The 26,440-nt window shown below is 44.4% G+C and overlaps 1 protein-coding gene across 2 annotated transcripts in view; it reads right to left on the bottom strand.

The window, feature by feature from the left end:
- Positions 1 to 234: 234 nt before the first annotated feature.
- LOC148026468 (Protein kinase superfamily protein) overlaps positions 235 to 26,440 on the bottom strand; it is a 155,987-nt gene continuing 129,781 nt past the window's right edge. Inside the window, exons 14-18 of one of the 2 annotated variants that reach the window (XM_087690905.1) lie at positions 11,865 to 11,926; positions 11,691 to 11,765; positions 11,438 to 11,542; positions 10,797 to 10,938; positions 235 to 664 (exon numbers count right to left, since the gene is read on the bottom strand). In XM_087690905.1, coding sequence (XP_087547031.1) covers positions 588 to 664; positions 10,797 to 10,938; positions 11,438 to 11,542; positions 11,691 to 11,765; positions 11,865 to 11,926 — 461 coding nt within the window. In that variant the 3' untranslated portion in view covers positions 235 to 587. Of the gene's footprint in view, positions 665 to 10,190; positions 10,610 to 10,796; positions 10,939 to 11,437; positions 11,543 to 11,690; positions 11,766 to 11,864; positions 11,927 to 26,440 lie in introns of those variants that run through there. The other variant, XM_087690906.1, reaches the window with a different exon arrangement.

Genomic DNA, 26,440 nt, shown 5'->3' with positions numbered 1-26,440 from the left:
TATAGCTCTTCTTTGATTTCAACTATGGCTTTCTTGTGCTGTCAACATCATGTTAAAATGAGATATAGCAATGGCATGGCTATGGCTTTGGTCATTTCTTGGTATTTTTGTCGTGACTATTAAGCTTCCTTTTAGTTAATACTTTTGCACCATTTCATGTGGACTATTCGCTACTACATTGTATGAATGTAATGCCAAAACAACCTCCACTTATTCAATAATACAAAGGCTGGCACGTTGTGGGATACTTTACTAGGGCTTTCAACATTGTATTTATAGGGAGGACAAAGGTTATGCATGTACAAAGGAGAGAATATTCAATGTCTTACATGACGTTAGTGTCGTCCTGCAGAGTCAAATCATGATCGACCACGTTTACAACAACGATATCACATGCATTTGCAACAATGTCCCTAAAAGGGCTAATACATGTTCACGTACCTTGCTGGTCTGCATTCTGCTATCTTTGGCCATTACCACGCTATTCCTATTGGCCCAAATGGCTTTTACTGTTAATGTTCCATACCTTCGAAGTCTCCTCGTTCCATTCCCCTTCTTCACCAAACAAGGCTGTCTTACATCTGCGCTCAATCCTGCTCGACTGAGCCACTGCCTGCTGACTCCTCTCCAGACAGCTTGTGATGTTGTGCAATGCCAGAGCATCCTGGAAAATATTGCTTTTCGATAGAAATATCAATATTATTCGCATTAAAAAAAACAATGTCGATAGGAATATCAATATTATTCGCATATAAGACCTTACACTTACCCTTGTTTGGCTACAATTTTTAAAATTATATGTTTTAATTTCATTATCATTTGATAGGTGATGCGATATAAAGAGGCCTTTTTAAAAACGTGTGGCCAAATTTGTGCCATACAAACATGCACCAACAAAATATCCATTTCAACTTCAAATAATGGGCACCCATGCCTTTAACATTCTGAAGCTTAAGAAGCCATATTGAGAAAGTTTTTCTTTGCTAATGTCCCATGATACACATAAATGATTTCTATATACAAAAGGACTTGGGTGGACAAATCACCTTAAAGCATATCACTACAACACTCGACACATGTTTTTGCAAATATTCTAAGAAGTATAACCATTCCCACCCATACTAGACATTCACTTTTAATAGGAGACCACTAGTTCTTAGTTGATAAGCATAACCATTCCCACCCATACTAGACATCCATTTTTAATAGGAGACCACAAGTTCTTAGTTGATAAGTATAACCATTCCCACCCATACAAGACATTGATTTTTAATAAGAGACCACTAGTTCTTGTTAAGAAGACTGCTAGGGTTTGCACTGAGGACACACAGAGTGTGCGACCATGACACAAACACAAAGACATAGACATAGACATAGACACAGAGGGCAAAACTCAAACCCTAAACACAAAACTCAAAACTCAAACACAAACAGAAGAAGGGAGAGAGAGGACACAACTCTAAAGTGAATGAATGCTGTAAATGAATGTAAGAGTATACAGTGTGCTCAAGGGTAGAGCAATGTTGGAGTGTGACTTCCATCGAAGACGGATCCGAAGTTTGTGACCACCAGTCAGAATGTAGGAGTGCTAAATAGAGAATGGCAGTAGGCTGGTTACCAAAACGCAACAGTCTGGAGGTTGGAAACTGGTAAACGCAGGAGTGTACCACCGATCGAGGGCTGGAAACTGTGCATAGTCTGCTGTAAACAGCAGGCTGAAACAGTGTCTGAAAGTGTCAGGGCTTGCAATGTTGAAAACGCAGGTTGGCTGACCCTAGAGATGATGGACAGCAGGCTGAACAGCAGTATGGGACAGTTTGGAGTAGTCGCCAACAGCTGAGAGCTGTCGCCTACAGCAATGGACAGGTTGAAGATGATGTGGCTGCAGTCAATGATGGCTGGACAGCAGATGGAGGCGGGTTGCAGGCTGGAAACTAGGCACCAACAGCAGCAGAGGGTGTGTGGGCTTGTGTAACTTGCAAAACAAGGATGATTGCTGAATGGGGGCAGCCTGTCTATTTATAGATGTGAAAGGGCGCCCCAAAAATTAGGGTTTCCACTACACTTTCTCGAACCACTCCCCGTTTTAGGGTTTTCACTGAACTCTCTCCAACCGCTCTTCGTTTTAGGGTTTTACTCTAAAAGAGCAGTTTTAGTGTGTTTTGGGGCTGTTTAAGAGGCTAATCAGTAAGTAATGCATATTTTAGCTCAACACCCTCTCTCAGGCCCAAAACTGAGCCAAAAGGTTAGGCCAGCCATTGTGATGTTGATGTACCCCAAGGCATCCTACCCCAAAGCAGCCAAGGCATTGGATAAAGGGTGCCCGTTGGCTGCCCAGTGGCCTACCAAGACTATAGAGTCGATGGTTATCTTACCAAGGAAATCCAAGTAGTCACCCTAGAGAGGACAAGGCATCGGACAAAGGGTGCACGCCGGCTGCCCAGTGGCCTACCAAGCCCTACAAAGGCGGATGGAACTACATGGAACTTTTGTGTGTGTGTTTTTTTTTTTTTGAATAAGTGTGGTAAATTTTATGGGATGTGGCCGATTGAGGAATAGTGACCCAGAAGACGGGAGTAGGGAGGGTACACCCAACACATCACAAAACAGTACAAGCTAACCCATCCACTCAGGGTGTCGATGACGAGGAAAAGTAGGTGATGAGGTATCCATGTGATGAAGAAGGATAGTGGTGTGGTAACAACGGCCGCCGGTGGAAACAACCTAGGATCCGCTCAAGTGGTGCTCTACACAATGAGATGCAAAGTATCCTACATGCTGAAGAATGCTCATACAGCAGGTGCCACTTGGATAGTGTCCCTTATGGAAAAATTGTTCACTTGCCCAAGCGCCCTAGTACAAAGATGATGAAATCATGCAATGCAAAGGGTAAGGTACAACAGGAGGGAGAAGCCGATGTCGAAGACAAAGTGGTGAAGCTTGTAGAATACCAAGAAGGGTGAAACCCCCTCTCAACCTGGATGTAGATGCTGAAGAAGGAAGAGGAGCCTGATGTCGGTCTTCCTGTGGTGCCGAGAACCATAAGGAATGAAGAGGAGAAGGAAGCATCCCAACTGGAAGAGCTAGGTAGAAGTCACCGCCATGATAGCATCAAGAGAGATACTGCACGATCCGTGGCTATGAGGATGTTCAGGGGAGCCACTCTTTTCTCATCATGGCATAACACCTGAGCAAGATTCTCACTCTAGATTACTCATAGGCACAGTGGACTCAGGGACACTGCCATAGATGGTAAAAATGGATTGTGAGATGCAACCACGTTATTGACCTTCTGGATGTATCCACAACAGAGAGACCATCAAGGATTTGGACAGAGATCATTCACACTCTCTGTGGGAGATGGGAGAGGATGCAAGGCAGCTTTGACAGGATGAGGAAGAGAAGAGAAGCTTTTCTGCGGATATGGGATCCAGACACTTTCTTCCATACAGTCCCTCGTATGGTTTGGCATTACAGCCCACCAGATTGTGGTTGTTCACACAACCATTATATTTGTGATGTACTTAGTTACTCTTCACAGAGTTCCTTGTACTTTGTATTTTACCTCAGGTTATTTGCCGAGGTGTTATTAATAGATTTTTTTTTTGTAAAAAAAACAAAAACTATGGATAAAGGGTTTGTCCATTTTTCCCAGGTTTCACTAAATCTTCATGGAGCACATCATGTACAAACTAAGCCTTCACTAAATGTTGTCACCTAGATAGTTTAAGTGCATCAATATTCAACATAAGGTGTTTTTTCCTTATTTCTCGCATTCTATACTCTTGAAAATTTCAACTGATACCTGTAAAAGTCTACCTTGAGGGCTCTCCTTTATACCTAGTGAGACTTCCCTAGTCCCATAAAGGGTGTCTTTTTCAGTCACTTTAGCTCTCCACATCTAGCATATGTGACAAGGAACCTGGTGTAGCCAACTGCAAGTGCTAAGCTCCTTCGTGCTACCAACCACAGAAAGAGTGTGATCTTCCTGGTCTAAAGCTATCATTCAGTCTCCTCTAGGAATTAGCCAGAAATGCTGACAAGATACCAATCCAACCCAGTGTTGGGTAGCAGCTGGCATCATTTTGGTCTTAGTAGCCTATCTGAAAAAAGGGAACATCCCTTGGCCTCTTGTTGAGATATCGAGCTTCACTCGTGATATGCCAGGGTGACCGTTGTGCATTTATGCCACTGACGTGTCAGTTACAGATGCGGTTGGTACACCGTCCATGAATAATAGCTACATGACAGCTATCCTTATCTACTCTAGTTCGTGGCTCAGTTAGTATGCCACCTTAGTTAGTTGAGTTTGGTTTGAGACCCATATATAGGGTTCTTCTATTTCTTTGTATGAGAGTTCTTTTGGCTTACACAACTAAGAAGAGGAAAACTGTTTTCAGCCTCCACCCTTGTGTGTATTCCCCCATTGTGCAAGCAAGAAAGCTACAAGTGAGACTCCTTCCTTCTCTCCCACAATCTTGACATGGTATCAGAGCCTTGTTCGTGGTAAGGAGCTCGCAGTGTTCTGGTAAGAGGAGCAGTGTTGCTTTCATTTTTTCTGTTTTGGGAGCAGATCTCTGCAGGCAGCACACCCGGAAATTGCAAGAGTGTATTGTCTCAGGTTGAGACGCCCTTCGCGGTGAAGCAAGACCCTGTTTTTTTGATTTGACGCCATTTTGGGGCCTGTTTTGGAGGCGGAAGTTTTCTGCACGCACTCAGGAAAAGGCCCAGTTTTATGCTGTGTAACCACTGTTCTACAGGTTGGTGAAAAGTTATTGTAGAAATTGCATCGTATGCCTGTGCACAGATACATTGGGAGTTACAGAATCATCCTTCTTGCCTGTTGATGCAAAATCGTCACTAGGAAGTGACTGTGTGGTCAAATACCACTTTCGTCAGTTTTGCAGATTTGCCTTTGTGAGGCTGAAGCTGTGTTCTTTGCAGTGACATAATTTTTTTGCAGTATTCTGTAATGGCGTCTGATTCTCTCTCACAGATTGTCACTGAAAAGCTTGACAAGAACAACTTCCAAGCATGAAAGTTTAGAATGACGAATTTCCTTATGGGAAAAGGATATTGGGAATTTGTTGCAGGAAATGAAGAACCAGTTCTTCCTGATGTTCCCAATCAACAGCAAATGCAGGCATTTAAAGCATGGCATGAGAGAGCCAAGAAAGTTATGTATTGGCTATCTATCAGCATTTCAGACTCTATGATTGTGCATATTCAGGATGCAAGTACGCCAAAGGAGGCATGGGATACTTTGTCAAAAATGTATAGCACAAATACGCAAGCCAAGAAAATGCAGCTCAAGCAAGAGTTGCATAATGTGCAAAGAGAAAATATGAGCATCAATGACTACCACATGAAGGTGAAGAAGATTGCAATTGCACTTGCTTCCATTGGGTCGCCAGTGGAAGATGATGATTTAGTTTCTGTGACCTTGAATGGTCTAGGAAAGGATTATGCACAGTTCCGAATATCCATTTCCGTCCGTGAAAGATTTCCTGATTTTGAGGAGTTGATTGCTCTTCTAATTTCTGAGGAGCAGAGAAATGGTAGTGCATCTTCTTCAGGAGGAACTTCAAAAGAAGCTGTCTTCTACTTAAATGCTGGAAGAGGTAGAGGCAGAGATAGAGGAGGTCGATCTGGAGGCCGTGGTAGAAATCAGAATATGCAGCAAACTCAAGAAAACCAGTCCTATGGAGGAGAACGTGGTAACTCTAGAGACAGGGGGAGCCAAAGAGGTCGTGGTGGATGGCAAAGAGGCCAAAATGCAAACAACAATGTTGAATGCTACTACTGTGGTAAAATGGGTCATATGGCTAAAGACTGCTATAAAAAGCAGAATGACATCATGAATGAAAAATTGCAACAAGGGAATTATGCATCTTCTAGTAGACAGGGTGATGACAGAAATGAGCACTTGTTTATGGTGCAGCACATGAACAATTCTGTGACAAGTGCAGAAGAAAGCAATGATGTATGGTATGTTGACTCAGGTGCATCAAACCACATGACAGGTCATGCAGAATGAATGGAGGATGCAAGGAAAATTGAAAAACCAGGATTTGTGGAGACTGGTGATGATACTGCACATCCTATTGTGCAGATTGGAAAAATTCCTTTGTCTATGCAGGATGGGAAAACGAAATACCTGTCCGATGTATTTCATGTCCCGAATATCACCAAGAATCTGGTTTTTGTTGGTCAAATGGTTGAGCAGGGTTTGCAGGTCAGATTTAATCCTCATGGATGCTTTGTTGAGGATATGAAAAATAAAGGTCGCTTGATAGCAAAAGGAAAGAAGAAGGGCAGAATGTTTACATTGGATGCAGACATGCCTGAATTGAGTGTAGCAATGTTTGCACATGGGACCGGTGTAGTTGCAGATATTGATATCTGGCATAAACGCATTGGTCATGTTAATGTACAGCGACTTAAATCAATGCAGGCCCAAAATATTGTTGCAGGATTGCCTAAATTCAAGGTTGCAGAAATGCATAAGGTATGTGAAGCCTGTCAGTTTGGAAAACAGGCAAGGAAACCATTTCCTAGATATGTTCAAGAGAGTAAAAAGCCATTGGAATTAATCCACTCTGATGTGTGGACTACTAAAGCTGCATCTCTTGGAGGCTGTCATTATTTTGTCACTTTTATTGATGACTATAGCAGAAAAGTTTGAGTGTATTTTATGAAAAAGAAAAGTGAAGTTTTTGTGTATTTCAAAACTCTTAAAGCTATGGTTGAAAAATAAACAGGCCTGCAAATAAAATGCCTAAGGTCAGATGGAGGGGGAGAGTACCTCTCAAATGAGTTTGCAAGGTTCCTGCAAGAGCATGGCATAAAGCAGCAATATTCATGCAGTCATACCCCACAGCAAAATGGAATTGCAGAAAGGAAAAACAGGCATATTGGAGAGGTATCTCGTGCCATGCTCAACGAAAAAGACTTGCCAGATTTTTACTGGGTTGAAGCAGTTGCTACAGCAGTCTACATAATGAACAGGACTCTCACTGCAGCAATACATGGGATGACTCCAGAGAAGAGGTATACTGGTAGGAAACCAGATATTTCTCATTTGAAAATTTTTGGCTGCATTGCCTATGTTCATGTGCCAGATGAGTTGAGATCCAAGTTGAATCCAAAAGCTGAGAAGTGCATCTTTATTGGTTACTCTCTACAGCAGAAAGGGTATAGATGCTATAACCCTTCTACTCGTAAGTTTACAGTGAGCAGAGATGTTGTTTTTGATGAGATGAGTAGCTGGTATAAACCAGTAAATGTGATTGATGATGTAGATGCACAAAGTGGTAATGCTGCACAGAATTCACAGCAGCAGTCACAAAATATTAGTGGATCTGGAGCGTCCTCTAGCAGTGGTTCACATTCTTCGCCATGGACAGGCAGATTGAGATCAGGAGAATCTTCTCAAAGCAATGCAGATAGTGGTATGCAGGTATCACGAATAGAAAAAGAGAAGGTAGATCAGCCCATGTTTGATGTGAATGCAGGTCACTCTTATGTGGATGGTGAATCCAGTGGCTCAGAACAGAGCATTGATGATGAGTTAGGTATTCCTTCTATTGTTACACCTGGAGTAAGGAAGACCAGGGATGTTTTGAGAGCACCTGGGAGTGAACCTACTTTGCGCAGGTCTACCAGAGCTAGGTATCCTGTGGATAGGCTGAAATATGATGGATTTACAGCCATTCACTATGCATATATGGTCAAAGTGATACAGGAACCAGAATCCACTTCTTTTGAGCAAGCCATGGGAAAAGAAAAATGGGAGAAAGCCATGGATGAAGAAATGGATGCCTTGGAAGCAAATGCTACATGGGAATTGGTACCTTTGCCTAAAGGTAATAATGCAATTGGCTGTAAGTGGGTTTATAAGGTGAAACACAATGCAGATGGTTTCGTGAATAGATACAAGGCAAGATTAGTAGTCAAGGGGTATGCACAAACATATGGCATTGATTATGAAGAAACATTCAGTCCGGTTGCAAGGATGGCAACCGTAAGAGCAGTCATTGCTATGGCTGTATCAAAGGGATGGTCTTTACATCAGATGGATGTAAAGAATGCCTTCTTGCATGGTGATTTGCAAGAAGAGGTCTATATGGAGCAGCCACCAGGTTATGTGCATGCTGTTCATCCTGAGTTTGTTTGCAGGTTGAAGAAAGCCTTGTATGGCTTGAAGCAAGCACCTAGAGCATGGTCTGACAAGATAGGACAGTATCTTGTCACTATTGGCTTTCAGATTTCCAAGGCAGATTTCTCACTTTATGTGAGAAAAACAGAGAAAGGTATTATGCTGCTTGTCATTTATGTTGACGATTTGATTATCACAGGTGATAGTGATGAAGATATCCTTCATGTGAAAATGCTATTGAAGCAAAAGTTTGAGATGAAGGATTTGGGAGAGCTGCGTTATTTCTTGGGCATTGAGGTGATTAGATCACCAAGTGGGATACAGCTCTTGCAGAGGCAGTATGGATTGGATATGCTGTCCAAATATGGGATGACAGGCTGTAAACCTATTTCAGTTCCTTTGGAGCAGAATGTGAAGCTGAGCGTAGATGCAGGTGAGCTTCTGGAAGACCCTACTAGGTACAGACGCATAGTAGGAAGCTTGATTTATATGACTATTACCAGGCCAGATTTGAGCTATGCTGTTGGACTGGTAAGTCAGTTTATGCAGGCTCCAAGGAGACCGCATTTGGATGCGGCTAGACACATACTCAGGTATGTAAAGTCCACATTGCAGTATGGACTACTTTATGAGACTGGGGTTCAGATACAGTTGCATGGATACACTGATGCTGATTGGGCTGGTAGTATTTCTGATAGACGATCTACCAGTGGATATGTGTTCTCTTTTGGGAGTGCTGCAGTCACTTGGAGCAGCAAGAAACAGCCTACAATTGCCTTGTCGAGCACAGAGGCTGAGTACAGGGGCGCAACAATGGCTGCATGTGAGGTAGCTTGGTTGCATAAGCTACTTTATGATATGCATCAGCCTATAGATGGACCAGTTATCATTTATTGTGACAACATGAGTAGTATACACTTGGCAAATAACCCAGTCTATCATGCTAGAACAAAGCACATTGAGGTGCATTATCACTATGTGCAGGAGAGGGTTTTACTAGGTCTTATTGATCTAGTTTATGTCAGCACAGAGGATCAGGTAGCTGACATATTTACAAAGGCATTGGGCGCAGAGAAGCTGCGCAAGTTCAAAGACTTGCTTGGTGTGCAGGAATTGGGATTGAGCTTGAGGGGGAGTGTTGAGATATCGAGCTCCACTCGTGATATGCCAGGGTGACCGTTATGCATTTATGTCACCGACGTGTCAGTTACAGATGCGGTTGGTACACCGCCCATGAATAATAGCTACATGACAGCTATCCTTATCTACTCTAGTTCGTGGCTCAGTTAGTATGCCACCTTAGTTAGTTGAGTTTGGTTTGAGACCCATATATAGGGTTCTTCTATTTCTTTGTATGAGAGTTCTTTTGGCTTACACAACTAAGAAGAGGAAAACTGTTTTCAGCCTCCACCCTTGTGTGTATTCCCCCATTGTGCAAGCAAGAAAGCTACAAGTGAGACTCCTTCCTTCTCTCCCACAATCTTGACACCTCTTTACTTTGGGATCTCTCTAAACTACACTCCTGTGAGTCCCGATGTAATTTCTTGAGAGGCCACGTCCAATACAAGCCCAGTAGCTACAACCATTTATCATACACATCACTAGATCTAGGTTAAGTATCACCTCTTGTCACAATGGGCCACCACTCCGATCCTCTAGCAAGAGCATCTTATGAGCTCTGGCCAATCTGAATCCTCTCTCATGAACCTACCATCCCCTTGCACTAAAAAACTAAAGACTCTTTCTCTGCTGATAGAGATCCCTATAAGAAGAATATCTATTCTGGTAAAGAGACCCATCCAAGTCTGAGAAGTGTTTGTACTTGTGTTTCACTTTGAATGACCTTCATATCAGTCTTCTTTGGTCTTCTGCCAAATTTAGTACTTACAAAATTTCAGGATATATTTATTGCAACAAGGAATGATGTAAGCCAAGATTTTGAAGTTCTAATATGTAAAAAGTACACTAAATAGCCATCGTTGTGACAGGGTGGACCCAAGGTAACACATGCAAACAATCTTTTCCTGAAAAATTCTAACTATTGGATTGAAAATATTTCACCTTGTCAGAAATAGGACATAAAACCTCTAGTGTGTAAAATCATCTTCCCCACTTACATAGGAGGAACAATTCCACAGAGAATAAAATGATGTTTAGATGAGGTACCAGCCTGATTACAATCAACTTCTCCCATCCACATAGGAGGTAAAAGAATTGAACAAAGGGATTTTCGATATATATTGCAAGTACTTGCAATAACTGACCCAATAATGTTGGCAAGATTGATACAAACTCCCAGACTTTCAGCTTTTTGGGAGAAAGAATTTCCTTCTACTTTACATGTATAATGTACTACGGAGTCCTGCGGTTAAGACAGTCACAGCATCTTTTCAAATTTGTCAAGGCGTCGCATTCTCCTTATTGCTTGAACCAGCAGCAACATAAATACACCTAACGCAAGCCACAAGAAATCATGTCACTCAAAGGCTAAAGAAGGCTAACAGATTTATACCTTGAGGTTCATTGGAGATCTTCAATATGCAGATCCATGTATGTATAAAAGTGGGAAGGCCAATAAGTACAAGATGAGGCAAAGGCTTCTAAGAACCTCAATTACACAGAGTTCTTGCCAACCAACCTGATCCAATATATGAGGGTGTGGCAAATGTTGTTAATCCCTGGCCACTGAGAGAAACTCCAATATTTAAGAGTGTTCCTGCAGCAACTCCATGAAGTGTAGCCATCTGCAGGACTGACGCCCTTCTTGCAGCCCTTTCCGCCTGCAACAATATCAGCACTATATATTAACCTCGCTCCATGGAGAGAACACACTTCAATTGTGAGAAAAAAGTTCTCCAGAATCTTACATAAATAGACTAGAATACTTGCACAATGTGTACTCTATATTTGGTTGTGGGTCTGCATGTGGGGAAGCACCTAGTGCTGCACATATTTGATACAGGTTGTCCTGATCCAACCCTTAAATACATGGGAATGTTTTGAACAACAGAGATAGCTGATATTATTAGGTGTACTAGGCCTCCATCAAATTTGAAAGTCAATATGAGGTACAACCTTCAGGAGGATTAAATTCCAAGAAGGGTTGTGGTTAGAATTAAATAAATGGAAGGCTGTGAATGGCCAGTCCTAGCCAAAATGGGATTACTACAAAGAGATATGATAGAGCTTGGACATCAGGCTATTTATCATGAAGCATCATATTCAAATGGCACTATCTCCTCTATAGAAGCTTCTCAAGACAATTAAAAATGTACACACCTCCAGAACTCTCACTCGAAGCTTTAAATCCCCTGCCTCAAGCTGTTGCAGTATTTGGTCAATCCGCTGTATCCGCATTGGCATTGTTACAGTTGCATCTCTTGCCTGTGAAACACAGCACCAGTACCACATCATCATGGGAAGTTTGCTGCAAAAACTAACAGAGTATGTAAACATGGGTACAATGTTGCAGCTTCCTAGAATTATGACAGTATGCAAAGCAAACAGTGGTAACAACAGCTCAAGCAGTTACCTCATTTGCCTGTCGTTGCAACTCCTGTAGTAGATAATTTCCATTCCTTTCTGAGGTTTTTAGATCCAACAACTCCTGAAACAAGAATTACAAATGAACCCCATGCAATGTTCTTAGAAATTTAAGACTGCCAAATAATCTGACAAATCATATTCCACAAGAAGTACTACAAACCTGAGCATAAGGAGCAGCAACTTTTGCAAATGAAAAATCAGGATCAAGAATGTAACCAATTCCTGCATGAAAGCAATGAAACATAAGTCTATTCATAAAGTATTGTTAGCCCCAAATCACAAATGCGCTACCAAGGATACCAAATATCAAAAGCAAGCCCCTTGGGGAGTAAGAAGACCGACATGATTAGCAACTCAACCTTACTCGAGTTAATCAGTTTGATCGACAACCTAGTGGACCAAGAGGCCAACAAGATGTCAGGACGAAGCTCCAACCATGAAAATTATTAGCTCCACTTGGGAGATTTTTCACTCGATAACCAGCGGATGATTAATCAATACAATTTACAAACTAAGATGGAGCATCATGGTAGGCCAACTGAGGATATTATAGTTGACCTTGAGAAAGAGCAGAGATTGGCTAAGAAGGCGCTGCAAAGCATAGCTGCTTACAACTAGGAACAAGAGCTCAAAGGCTGAGGTAGGAAATAGAAATGCGAGAGGTCCAGTGAGTTTTACCGCTTGCCAATCAGAATAGGATAGAACCCAATGCAGAGAGGGAAAGAGTGCTAGAAGTCGATCTCACATTGAGTGAGCTTCTCACGAAGTGTCTCATAGACAACACAGCTGCAGAGTAGGGCGGAGTGGTCCTAGCAACTTCATTGCTAGTGGGACTAGGAATCACTCCAAATTCGAAGAGCCAACTGAAGATACCCGTAGTTGCCAAAGCAACTTGATACAACAATGGCCCATATAGCTTCAAAGAGCAGTTCAAGCAGGTGTGCGAGGCAAACGGCCTAACAAACCCTGCTCAATGGGTACAAGCTTTCGGTCTTTGTCTTGGAGATAAAGGATGGACGTGGTACATCAGTCTAGATAATGCCGAACACAACCACTTTAGTATTCTCAAGAGTCTCTTCATCAAGAGATTCTCTGAGGCGGGGTACTCAGATAACCTTATTGTTCGACTGATGAACGTCAATCAAAAGGACAAAGAGGATATTCGAGACTACATCACCCATGTGCGGAGTCTCTTCAAAAGAATCCCAGCCGCAAAGCGACCTAGCGAACGGTGATCTACAGTGTGTTCATAAGTGGAATCCGAAGCGAGGAGCTTTACAAGGCCTTGGTGGGCAATTTGAACATGCAAAGGGATGTACTAGCTAGGGTATTTGAAGAAGCCATATGAGTAGACGACGTGCTCAAGGAGAGAAGCTTGAGAGCTGGGCAGGGGAAGAGGTAGAGATCTAAGAGGACAGAACTAGGAATCCATCGCATGTTGGACTTGCGGTCACTTAGGACACATCTCATCTCAATGTCCCGAAAGGAAGCAAGCCAATCGAGATAAGGCTGACCTGAGATGTCCTGAGTGTGGAATCACACACTTGTATGCTAAGTGCCCTTTAGGCAAAAACCATCCACTAGTTCAGCTATCGTGCCATTTGTACCATTGGGACTGTTTGGAGTTGAAACACTTGACAGCGAAGCCACACCAATTCTGTTGAATGTCATGACTCGAGCATAGGCAAAGCAGGCCGATATTTCATTACCAGGACCTAGCAACCTTGATGTAGCTTCAATAGGGAAGAGAAGCCGCAGAAGAAGGAAAAAGCGGGATGAGATGAGGATTACGCTTAAGACAGATGGTGCCACCATGCTAACCAAGGGGAAGTAAGTCAGGGACGCAGAAATAGAAACATCTGCTCCTAAGATAGCGGAGAAGGGGAGTGCCAAGGTTGGGGACTATCCCGATCCAAGGCACCAAGTGAGTGGTGGACAAGGTCAAGGAGTGGGTGAAAGAGGCCCAAGAGCACCTAAAGGATACTGAACCCATCCTAGAAGACAAGATTGACGAGCTCTCTAGTGTGAGTATGCGTGTCTCACCGTCTCACGCACTTGCATAGAATCTAGAGAAGCATCCGGACCCCATGTAGCACCACGAGGACGAAGCCTGGGCCCCACATTCAGACAGACTGCCTAAGAGTAGTGGCAAAAGAGTGTAGAGCATAATGAAAGGCAAGCAAGTAGTGGCCTGCTTACAATGTTGATATCGGCCCTTATGACTCTGCCAATGGGGGATCTACTTAGGCAAAGTTCCTCATTATGGCGAGAGTGAAAGTAGTGGGTAGAGGGATCTAACGAGCCAGGAGTAGCCGATTTGTAGGACCACAACGTAGCCACACAGATACCAAGCCTAATGCTAAATTCAGTGCCTAAGTCATTGCATGTAAATGCTTTTAGGAGGGCACATAGATGCACACAGTCTTACCTGCCAACACATTAGAAGATGTTACAAGAAAGGGAATTGTAGATATGGAACCAGGAGTTTGTGTGCTCAGCCATGCAATCCTATAGGCTTGGGGTAACCCACCCGTGGAGACCGTAAGGTTTAATGTCACGCTGGCTAACAGAATGAGGGTCAAACCGTTTGGAGTGCTTAAAGACAGGCCTTTGAAGATAGCGGGAGTCCAGTTCTCAGTGAACTTCATAGTCATGAAAGGAGTGGACTACGACGTCTTGCTAGGTCGGCCATAGAAGCGAAATGCACGAGTGATAGAAGATTTGGGCAACGGTCTCGTATTCTTAGGCAATAGATCAGAAGCTATAAGAGTTGAGATGGATACTTGGAAGAACTCCGGTTGACCTAGATGCCATCTCTACTATGTTGAGAGGAGACTCACAAGTCAACAAATCCTATGGGCCACTAACAAAGTATATTTCTTGCCACGAGGACGAGCGGGATTGGATGCATGTACTAGCCATCATCGAATTGCCGTTCTCAGAAGAAGAGGAGGATTATAAGCAAGTTGCTAAGGTAGCTGGTGAGTCCCAAAAAGTCACATAATCAGCTGATGTCAAAGAGTAGGGTCCCACCATCGGTATCACTTTGCATAATGGCAAAGATCTCTAGTAATTGACCAATACCAATGCACCTACCACACGAGCCTCCAATGCTAGAATCCCCTGTAAACATAAGAGTGGCTACCATTGTTGAGATTGAGGAAGAGGGTGAGGAAGCAGTGGCACCTGTCTACCTACGCATATCAATGAGTGCCCAGAAGACACACGTCTTTGATGCACTCACTGATGAGGGAGCTGACTGTAATATACTCATGCACGATCATTGGACTCTCATTGATCAGCCCCAATTACAGCCTACTAACTCTAAACTCAATCCATTTGGGAGACAGTCCTACTCACTGTTGGAAAAGTGCAAAATAGCGGTCTCTATCGAAACTGAAAGCCTACCTATGATCTTCTATGTGATGCCTATTACCAAGGCCATTGGTAAGGAATTATTGCTAGGACGCGCATTCAAGAAACAAGCACATTGCAATGTCGACTATTACTCCCAGCGCATTCACCTTGCCATTGGCAATGTTTAGATAGTGACGGCTTTCAACAAGCGTAACGCAGCTCCAACGCAACCTGCAGTGCCACCGGCGGTAGGGGAACCTAGTGCAAAGTCTAAGGAGGGGGGTCGTGAATCGTCCCACTCCACCAAGACAAACCGACCACAACACAAAAAAGACATGGCCCAAACCATTGAGCCATAGCTCAAATGGATACCTAAACGACAATCACGACAACCTAAAAGCCAACTTGCATGGACCTATAATCCATGAACATCACTGTGAGAGATGGAGTGGATTGAAGCTCAACTGAGAGTGGAGTAGACAGTGTGGAGAGTGGAAGCACGACACCCAATGCGATAGAATGAAAGTGTAAGATGAAAGTACAAGGTACAACCCTTAAACCTTAGGGTTGTAAGAGGGTGTTCACACTTGAAGTGTGTGCAACACAATAAGTGCTCGAAAATGTGTAACATAGGCACATAAAATAAAGAGAATAAATCTAGGGAAAAAACCTTTTGTATGGAGAGTAAAAAGTGCCCCAGTGTCCTACTGAGATCACCGACCCTCCTCTGTGAGCGTAGACATAAGTGAAACCCAACAAACCCCCTGGAGTGAAGAGTGATCAAAATACAAGGGTCATCCGTCACCAAAGGAGATCAAATTTAAAGCATTGCGAAATGCTTCAAATTTGTCACAAGCAAGAGCTTTGGTGAAGATATTTGCCACATTACTGGTGGTAGGACAATAGAAAAGGTTGATATCTTCGGTATGTAGCCTCTCTCTAACAAAGTGATAATGGATCTCAATGTGTTTCGTGCGTGCATGAAACACTAGGTTCGGTGCCACTTCAATGGCACTCTGACTGTCAGTGAAAAGAGGAGTAGGCTCTATGACAGATGTACCCAGATCAGCTAGCAAGTGTCTAAGCCATACACATTCAACTGTGGTAGTGAAAGCTGCCTTGTATTCAACTTCACATGACGATGTGGCAATAGTGGACCGTTTCTTGCTAAGCCAAGATATGCAAGATGAGCCAAGAAAGAAACAATTGCCACTAGTGGAGTGACGTGAATCATAATTACTAGCCCAATCAGAATCACTGTAAGCATGTAAGTGCAGTGGTTCCCCCTTGGCATAAAGCAATCCAAGAGATCTAGTACCCTGCAAGTAACAAAAAACACACTGTATATCTGGCCTAGTGTTGCATAGGTAGATAAGGCATCCAACTGCTGGAGCATATGTGTGTATATCAAACAAGTCACTGTCATTATGCAACGACAACTTTAGTCCAGGTTCCATTGGTGTACAAACTGGCTTGCAATCCTGTAAGCCAAACCTCTCAAGAAGTTTACCAATGTATCCTAACTGTGATAAACCGATACCTTTAGCATCATGAATGAACTGAATGCCCAAGTAATAGTGCAAAGACCCCAAGTTTGACATCTCAAAAGTTTGTTGCAAATTTTGTTTAAATACTGAAATTTGATCAGGATGTGTCCCTATAAGCCAAAGATCATCAACATATAGACAAATGATCAGGATCCCCCCTCTTTACATACGTAAAGAATAGACTCTGATGAGCTATTTATGAACCCTTGGCTGAGTAAAAGCATAAAACTTTGTGTATAAAGGCTTTTTACAAACCAAATGTTTGGATCCCTCGACTGCAAAACCAATGGACTGTTGTACATATACTTCTTCATGAAGTTCCCTATGTAAAAATGCAGTCTTTATATCTAACTGATGCACAGTCCATCCATAATGGGCAGTCAAAGCAATCATAGACCTAATGGTAGTCATGTGGGAGATAGGAGCAAATGTCTCCTCATTGTTAATGCCTTTCTTCTGTGCATAGCCCTTGGCTACAAGCCTGGCTTTATATTTGTCAATGGATCCATTTGCATTCTTTTTCAGCTTGTAGACCCATTTTGTTCCAATGGCTTTCTTCCCAATAGGCAAAGACACTAAATCCCATGTTTGATTCTTCATGATGGATTGCATTGCTGCCATCCAATGCACACTATGTTGTGCATCCTCAAAACATTCAAGCGCCTCATCATCAACTGTATTTGCTGCCATAACAAACTCAATGGTATGTGCATTATCATGCATATGAGCTTGCCTTCTAGTACGACCAGCCGTGGAGGATCCAAATGACTATCTTTCATAGTTTGTAAATACCATCTAGGCATTTATCTTGCCTCTTGATTATGCACAAGCTCTTGCAGAATTTCAGATTCAGCACTTTGCTGAATATTCAGATCAGCCATTGGCTGATTTTTTGCATTATCCAATGGAGTAGCTGGCTGAACATTAAGTTCACTTGCTGAAACTCTAGCTGAATCACCAAATGAAATGGGCAACATCCGTTCAAATACATCACTAGCAGCCTGATATGTGTCAAAACCAACAAGGGATAATTCTGATTTTTCATCGAAAAGTATATCCCTATTGACAAATACCTTTTTAGAGACATGATAATATAATCTATATCCTTTGCTCTCATTGTTGTACCCCACAAAAATGCATTTGACAGCCTTGTTATCCAACTTTTTTCTAGTGCCTTGGGAATGTGTGTATATATGCAAGACACCCAAAAGTACGAAAGTGCCCAACCGAAGGTTCCGGTTGTTCCAAGGTTCAAAAGGTATGATATTCTTTAATGCTTTGGTAGGGCATTTGTTCAAAACATGGCAAGCACACATAATGGCTTCCATCCAAAAACTGTGTGGCAAGCTCTTTGCTTTCAGCATATATCTATCCATCTCCATGAGTAACCTATTCTTCCTCTTTGCAACCCCATTCTGCTGTGGAGTATAAGTAGTAGTGAATTGATAAACAATGCTCTTTTGCTTCAAAAAAGAATTAAGAAAAGAGGACATATATTCCCCCCTCGGTCCCGAACAGAGAGTCCTCACCCTAGAACTAGATTGGTTCTCAACAAGTGCTACAAAAGCCAAAAATGCATCATACACCTCAGACTTTTTCACTAAAGAATAGACCCAGAAAAAGCAAGTAAAGTCATCAATTTAAAAGTCACAAAATAGTAACATCCACCCAATGACTTTGTCTGCATAGGGCCACATACATTTAAGTGTACTACGTGTAACCTGGCTATGACTCTAAAAGCAACAACACATGAAATGAAAAGCGATGCATTTTTCCCAAAATACATCCCTCGCGTAAGTGTTCAAGAGGTCCCTCTTGTCAGAGTGCAGCGATGCGAAAGCGCAGAACAAAGACTGAGAGAGAGTGAGCATAGAGAAAAGAGAGAGAGAGAGAGAGAGAGAGAGAGAGAGAGAGAGAGAGAGAGAGAGAGAGAGAGAGAGAGAGAGAGAGCCCACGTTCCAACCCCACGCAAGCAGATATGCCATCTACTTCCAAATCTGGTCCTCAGAACTCTTTTGCGGTGTTGGCGGATTTCTTGGATGAGGGAGTCCTGGACATTCTCGCCGACAAAGTCAAATCGAGGCAAGCTGTGCCTCGTACCTGATTGTGTTTTGTAGACACATGAAAATAGCCACGTGGAATGTGCGAGGAATTTGTTCTCGCCACAAGCAACATGCCATGTGGGCTGCATTGTATGAGAATCAGTGGGATGTCCTGTGCGCTGTTGAGCACAAGAGTCACGGTGATGCCGGTAAAATTGTGGATTGCCATGGCTTTCGTTTGTTCTATGCAGGAACACAGGCCATGCATTACTCGGGTGTGCTCATGATTGTACATGCCAAATATCAGCCTGTTCTTATAAAAAATGATGTTCATGGCCGTTTTTTGGTGATTGAAATCTTATTCGAAGGGGAAATCCTATGGTTACTTGGCCTCTATGCTCCGAATGATTCGTTATCTCGCCGGGAGCTTTGGCAGACTTTGCAGACTTCTTTGTCGCTTGGCAGACGGGGCTTCTTCATGGGGGATTTCAATATGTGTGTTGATTCTTCCCAGTCTACATCGGAACACTCGGTCATGGATGCGCCGGAAAGTCGTATGTGGCAAAAGTTGGCTCTTGCTGTTCTTAAGCAAGATCTTTGGTCCTGGCTCCACCCATCTTCTCCAGGCTTTACTTTCCATTCGGCCCAGTATGCCTCAACATGGTCGCGGTTGGACCGTATATATATCATGCAGAATGATGATTTTCTGCCTGAGATGCTCGAAATAAAAGTGTTGCAGCAATATGTCCTGTCGGACCATTTCCCTCTGCAGTTCGAGTTGCTTGCACAACCCATTGCCCCTTTCAAGCAATTTCTGGAGAGACTCCCTTTGCGTTTCAACTCGTCCTACTTAAAGCATACAATTTTCCAGGGCTACATGTAGCAATTGCTTGACAGATTCTTCTTGGACTTTTCCTCTCAGGGCAGTGCGTCATTTGAAAGATTGCTCTCTAATGTGCAGCGGGTTGCTCGGCAATATGGGATCTATCATGCCTCTCTTTGTCGGCGCCGTCGACAGGCAGCGGAGGACCTGCTGGTTTTGGTTCGCTCTCTGCTGATGGACACTCCGGATGATGCATTTCTGCTTGCACTGGCCATGCGGGTGGCCGATCTTATTAAAGAATTCCAGTTAAAATCGTATCAGCAGGCCAAATTGCAACATCTGACAGAGACTTTGCAAGATAGTGCATGTCAGACCCATAAGTTCTTTCGAGCTCTCCATGCCTCTCCTGCTCGAGAGAATATGACCAGACTCGAGGATGCACAAGGCCACCTTATCCTGGATCCACAGACTATTGTGCAGATGTACAGTAATTATTTCCGTGACCTTCTCGGTTCCGCTTCTCCACCTTCCGCCCAAATTACTCAGGCCCGTTCGGTTTTTTATGACCTGGTCCGCAATCAGCTTCCGTAGGACATGCAAGCTACTCTGGAGTCAGATATTGGTGAAGCAGAGGTTATGGATGTCTTGTTACACTTGCCCAAAGATAAAAGTCCGGGTTGGGATGGTCTCACCAATGAGTTCTTTGAAGCTTTCGCTACCCAACTGGCGAAACCATTGCAGGCCTTGTTTCAGCAGGTGTGGGAAACGGGGATCATGCCTCCCTCGTGGAAACAAGGACTTATTAAACTGCTTCCAAAAGTTCCTTCACCATCTAAGTTGACACAGTGGCGCCCCATTTCTTTGATGGGTTCAATGTACAAAATTTTTTCCAAAGTGATGGCGAATCGGCTCCATAAGCATCTCCCTGCCCTTGTGCACCCTCTCCAGTATGGTTTCATTAAGGGCCGAAATATTCTACACAATGTTTTGAATGCCCAATTGGCCATTGATTATGCCCGGCATTCTAATCAGGAGGTGGTACTGATTCAACTGGACCTGAAAAAGGCTTTTGACTATTTGGACTGGTCCTTCGTTGCTGACCTTATGGCTGCTATGGGCTTTGGTGCTCGGATGTCTCCTCTGATCTACACCATTAGTGCTGCGGCGTCGTCGAGAGTCATGCTGAACGGAGGTGTTACTGAGCCATTCCTCCTTGCCCGTTCTGTCCGACAGGGGTGCCCTTTGAGCCCTTTATTCTTTGCCCTTGCGACACATCCAGTTCTTTCCATGTTATCACATATGGCCGCCTCCTCCCACTTGGCCGGACTGTCGCTTCCTACCGGACAACACTTCATCAGCCAATCCCTGGCGGATGATACTTTTATGATTTTGCGTGCGGACAAGGATAACCTTCGAAAAGCATTGGATGTTTGGGGTCTCTTTGGTCAGGCGTCAGGCCTTCGTATCAATGCGCTCAAATCAGCCATTCTAAGCTGCAGGGAGTCGGATTTGCAGTCCTTGGACTGGCAGGGTCTGGTTGTTCCTCGAGGTTCCATTGTCAGGTATCTTGGATACCCTTTGGGCGTTGATATTCTCCCAAAGCAGCTTCTGCAGTGGATTTCTCAGAAAATGGTGGCCAAGTTTATGTATTGGAAGTCTCAGGCCTGGCCTTTTCATGTTCGCCTCAAAGTAGCCCAGATCATTATGTTGCCAATGCTCACCTATTTCTTGCCATTGTTGCCTTGGACTCCTACGACTCTGAATGCTCTCACTCAGTCTATTCGCTTCATGCTATGGAAGAAGGACTCATTGCATGCAGATATTTCTTGGATCTCTTGGTCGCATGCGTGCACCCCCAAACGCATGGGTGGCGGAGCTATTTTAGATGCCCAAACTCACATGCAGGCACTTCGTTGGTCCCTTTTCCGCGCCATGTGCTTGGATGATCATCATCCGTGGGTCGCTATCGCCCGGTATTTCCTCGAGGGCCATGGGCTTCGGCATGGCAATACCCAACTCCGGAGTTCTTGGTGGCACGTTCTGAATGCTGATTCGCGGTTTTCCAGTTCTTCTTCATTGCTACTTACTCATTTGGTGTCTTCCTGGAAACACGTCCTACAAAAGGCTCAGTGGCACCCACCGGAGGATCGCTTGGCTACTAACTCTTTTCAATTGGAATTACTGGCAGTCTCGCGTTTACTTTCGTGGGAAGGTAAACATGAGCTTCGACCACAATTCAACCGAATGGCACGTTTGGGCTTGTCCTCAGTTGCAGATGCCACCCTTGCCAGTCGCAATGTGCTTATATCGTTCCGTACTGCTAGGCGGCTTTTCAGGATCCCTCGTGGATATAGGCCTTTATGGGAACAGCTATTGACGGTGATCCAGAGCAGACAACCCTTTCCTGCTCTTGCTTCGGATCATCCCTGGCAGGATTGGGACCTACAAGGCCGGCTGTATTTGAGCAAAGCCTCTGCCAACCAAGTGTATCATCTTCTGATTAAAGATAATCAATGGCTAGTTACTAAAGCGAATGCTTTATGGGGATTGCGCAAATCCCGGTCATGGTGGAGGGCAACTGTGATGGAGGGCTGGGTCAACAAGACACCCTTTAAATACAAAGTCTTTCTTTGGAGAGTGATGATTGGGGGTCTTCCGCTTGCTTCGGCTCTTTCCAAGCGACGAATCTCCAATGGCACCTGTTTCTTTTGCACCACTACTATGGAATCCGCCCGTCACCGATTTATTTCTTGCCCCGTCGCTCAGAAAGTCTGGTTATTTTTGTCGGCCGTTTGGCGAGGGGTGGTTGGTATCACACTGCGCCCCTTTGATTGGGTTCTGGGCCAGCCCAAATACCCTACTCCCGCACAGCCGCATATGAAGCTCATGTATCACTTTCTTCGATACTGGGGCTGTTGGCATAACTGGACCATTCGGAATGCTTTTCTGTTTGATTCCGCCCATAATGTTCAGCGGCATATTGTGAGGCTTAAGGGCCTCTTGTATTGGCAGTTAGCTCTTCTCCATCGTTCTGATTTGCTCTCTACGGAGGACTTCTGTCCTTGGCATATGGCGATTTCCTCCGCATCCTTGCCATGAAATTGTAACTTGTAGTACTTAGCACCTCTTCACATGATGGCGTGGATTGTCGTCATGTATCTTGTAATCAAGTAATCTTGTATTTTTTTCGTAATTAATACAATTACCTTTTACGAAAAAGAGAGAGAGAGAGAGAGAGAGAGAGAGAGAGAGAGAAGAGACGGCGATGGCGGAGAGAGTCGAGGCGATGGGTGATGGCGGACTTGTGGACGTGTGGACGTGCTCCCCCTCATCACCAGTCGTGTGATCCTACCTCGCGTGCTGCCTAACACCTTCCGTCACCAGCACAAGGTCTGTTCCGCCCTGCTCGAGCCCTGCCCTCGCCCACCTGCGAACAGCCACTTGTCCTGCAAACTGGTTTCCCTGGCTGACCAGAGCGGGGTCTCATTTCGTCCTGCCTGTCCCATCGATTCATCTCCTGTCCCAGCCTGACGAGGGTGTGACGACCTGCCCTAATCCGGGAAGGTGGCTCCGCTTGCTTCTGAACAGTACGTCCGCTTCTGTACCAGCGCCCAGTTGCGGCCTGCGTGTCTCCGCCCTCCACGATTTTTTCACTCGGCCTCTGTCCGACATACGTGCTGATACAATATGGCTGGCCTGGATCTGGCTTTCATAGACCAAACGGTGGCAGCTCTTGGTCCGGATTCTGACACCGAGGAACTAGAGGACATGGTTCCGTGCAAAGAGGAGATGCCCCCTGCTCCTGACCTCCAGCCAGCGGGCAAACGCACCAAGCATACTTCGGCAGGGATAATGGATCATCAAGATCATTCCTATGCTCAGGTTGCTTCTGATTCTGTGGACTCCCAGGAGGTTGATTGGGAGCACCTGTTGGAGTTTGCTAACACTTTGCTGGGCGATTATGTTCAACATAATCAGGACGTCTTTTCGGACTGTGCAACGGAAGATGTTCTGGAAGCCACTGTGGATCCGAAACATGTCTTGCGTTCCTTTTCAGTGTTCTATGAACGTGCTGTGATACTTTTTTTCACTGGTAGGATCCCGCTGCTTTCCCGTATTCGCCAGTGGCTGCACAGTCTGCTACAAGAGGAATGTGTTGAAGAGATTTTGTTGGCCCCCGGGGTTTTTTTGAGGTGCTGTTGAAATCAGAGATACACCGTGCTGCTCTTCTGTCTAAACTGCCATTGTTCGTTGATCGCCGTCTAGTCCATGTGGTGCCATGGCGCCCCATGGCAGATTTTCAGCGTCTGCTGCAATGTGAATGCCCTGTGTGGGTTGAAGTGGAAAATTGTCCGGCTGTTTATTGGCCATTGCTAAAAGACGCCATGGCTGCTGTGGGCATTGTTCTGGTCCCCCCAAGCCTAAGGGCCATGAATCGCAACCGCCTGTGTATGTTATGGGACACTACTCGAAAAAGGCCTGCTTGGTTACACATTAACTGCTCTGGCATGCATCCTTTACATTTTCGTTTGAAATGGGGCAACTTTGCAGGACATTGCTTTTCATGTGGACAATTGGGGCATTTTATGGCTGAATGCCCAGAGAAGCACCACACTTCAGATGCCGAGCATGTTGCGCAGCCCATGGAAGATATGATGTGTGATGCGCCATCGCAAGATGCCACCCAGCCACCTAAAGTTTTGAATAAAGGTAAACAACAGGTCTCGGGTTTGGATTCTGGTGGCAATGACTGGGTAGATGTACGCGCGAAAAAAGGCAACAAGCATGCTATTGGCATGATGGATACTGTGCCTGTTGCCTCACTAGATTCCATGCGTACGTATATGCGCAGGAGAGAAATGATGTCTTCAGAGCACTCTGTGCTATGGTTTCCTCTGCTCCCCGTCAACAGACAGCTAGGAGAGTGTCTTCAGATGGTCCTAAGGGTCCACCCACTAAGCTGGCTTTTGATACTCGAGGTAATGTCATTACCCCATGGGATCGTCGTTATCCCCGCTCCATCCCCAAGTCAGCGGATATGCCATCCACTTCCAAATCTGGTCGTCAGAACTCTTTTGCCGTGTTAGCTGATTTCTTGGATGAGGGTGTACTAGACATTCTCGCCGAAAAGGTCTCATCGAGGCAAGCTGTGCCTTGTACCTGATCCTCTTTTGCATCCACATGAAGATAGCTACGTGGAATGTGCGAGGAATTTGTTCTCGCCACAAGCAACATGCCATGTGGACAATATTGCATGAGAATCAGTGGGATGTCTTGTGTGCTGTTGAACACAAGAGTCATAGTGAAGCGGGTAAAGTTGTGGATTGCCATGGTTTTCGTTTGTTCTATGCAGGGACACATGCTAGGCAGTATTTTGGTGTGTTTATGATTGTACATGAAAAATATCAGCCGGTTCTTATCAAGAATGATGTACATGGCCGCTTTGTGGTGATTGAAATTTTATTTGAAGGAGAGATCTTATGGTTACTTGGCCTCTATGCTCCGAATGATCCTCTCTCTCATCGAGAGCTTTGGCATACCTTGTAGAGTTCCTTGTCCCTTGGCAGACGGGGTTTTTTGATGGGGGATTTTAATATTTGTGTTGATTCTTTACAGTCCACATCAGAACATTTGATCATTGATGCGCCGGAAAGATGCACGTGGCAGCAGTTGGATTTTGCCGTTCTTAAGCAAGATCTCTGGTCTTGGCTGTATCCTTCTTCTACAGGGTTTACCTTCCATTCTGCCCAGTATGCCACAACATGGTCGCGGTTAGACCGCATTTATATCATGCAGGATGATGATTTCCTTCCTGAGATGCTCCAAATGAAAGTGTTACAACAATATGCATTGTCGGATCATTTCCCTCTGCAGCTTGAGCTCCTTGCACAACCAATTGCTCCTTTCAAGCAATTTCTGGATAGACTCCTGTTGCATTTCAACTCGTCTTATTTGAAGCATGCAATCTTCCAGGGCTATATGCAACAATTGATTGATCGGTTCTTATTGGATTTCTCATCCCAGGGCACTGCTTCCTTTCAACGATTGCTCTCCAATGTGCAGCGGATTGCTCGCCAGTATGGGATCCATCGTGCCTCTCTTTGTCGGCGGCGCCGACAAGCAGCCGAGGAACTGCTGGCTTTGGTTCGTTCTTTGCTGGTGGACACTCCCGATGACGCATTTCTGCTATCACTAGTAACGCGTCTGGCTGATCTTATTGAAGAGTTTCAGTTGAAATCCTATCAGCAGGTCAAATTGCAACAGCTGACGGACACTCTGCAAGACAGTGCTTGTCAGACCCATAAGTTTTTTCGAGCTCTCCATGCCTCTCCTGCTCGAGAGAATATGACGAGGCTCCAGGATGAAGAAGGTCAAATGGTTCTTGATCCGCAGATGATTGTGAATATGTGTAGAAATTATTTCCTCGACCTTCTTCGTTCTACTTCTCCGCCTTCAGGCCAAATTACTCATGCCCGTTCAGTTTTTTATGATCTGGTCCGCAATCAGGTTCCTCAGGACATGCAATCTACTCTGGAGGCAGATATTTGTGAGTCGGAGGTCATGGATGTTCTGCTACACTTGCCTAAGGATAAAAGTCCTAGCTGGGATGGTCTTACCAATGAGTTCTTTGAGTTTTTTGCCACCCAGCTCGCGAAATCTTTGATGGCTTTGTTTCAGCGGGTATGGGAAACGGGGATTATGCCTTCCTCTTGGAAAGACAGTCTTATTAAACTGCTTCCAAAAGTTCCTTCACCATCCATGTTGAAACACTGGTGCCCAATTTCTTTGATGGGTTCTATATATAAAATCTTTTCAAAAGTTATGGCGAATCGCCTCCATAAGCATCTTCCTGCCATTGTGCATCCTCTCCAATATGGTTTTATTAAGGGCAGAAACATTTTGCACAATGTCTTAAATGCGCAACTGGCAATTGATTATGGAAGGCATTCAAATCAGGAGGTCGTAC

The sequence above is a fragment of the Lygodium microphyllum genome, chromosome 13 (genome assembly GCF_053477565.2).
Source record: "Lygodium microphyllum isolate KBCC chromosome 13, Lygodium_microphyllum_v1.1.10, whole genome shotgun sequence".
NCBI lineage: Eukaryota > Viridiplantae > Streptophyta > Polypodiopsida > Schizaeales > Lygodiaceae > Lygodium > Lygodium microphyllum.
The sequence above is the reverse complement of the archived record's forward strand: the minus strand, read 5'-3'. Positions and strand labels throughout refer to the sequence as shown.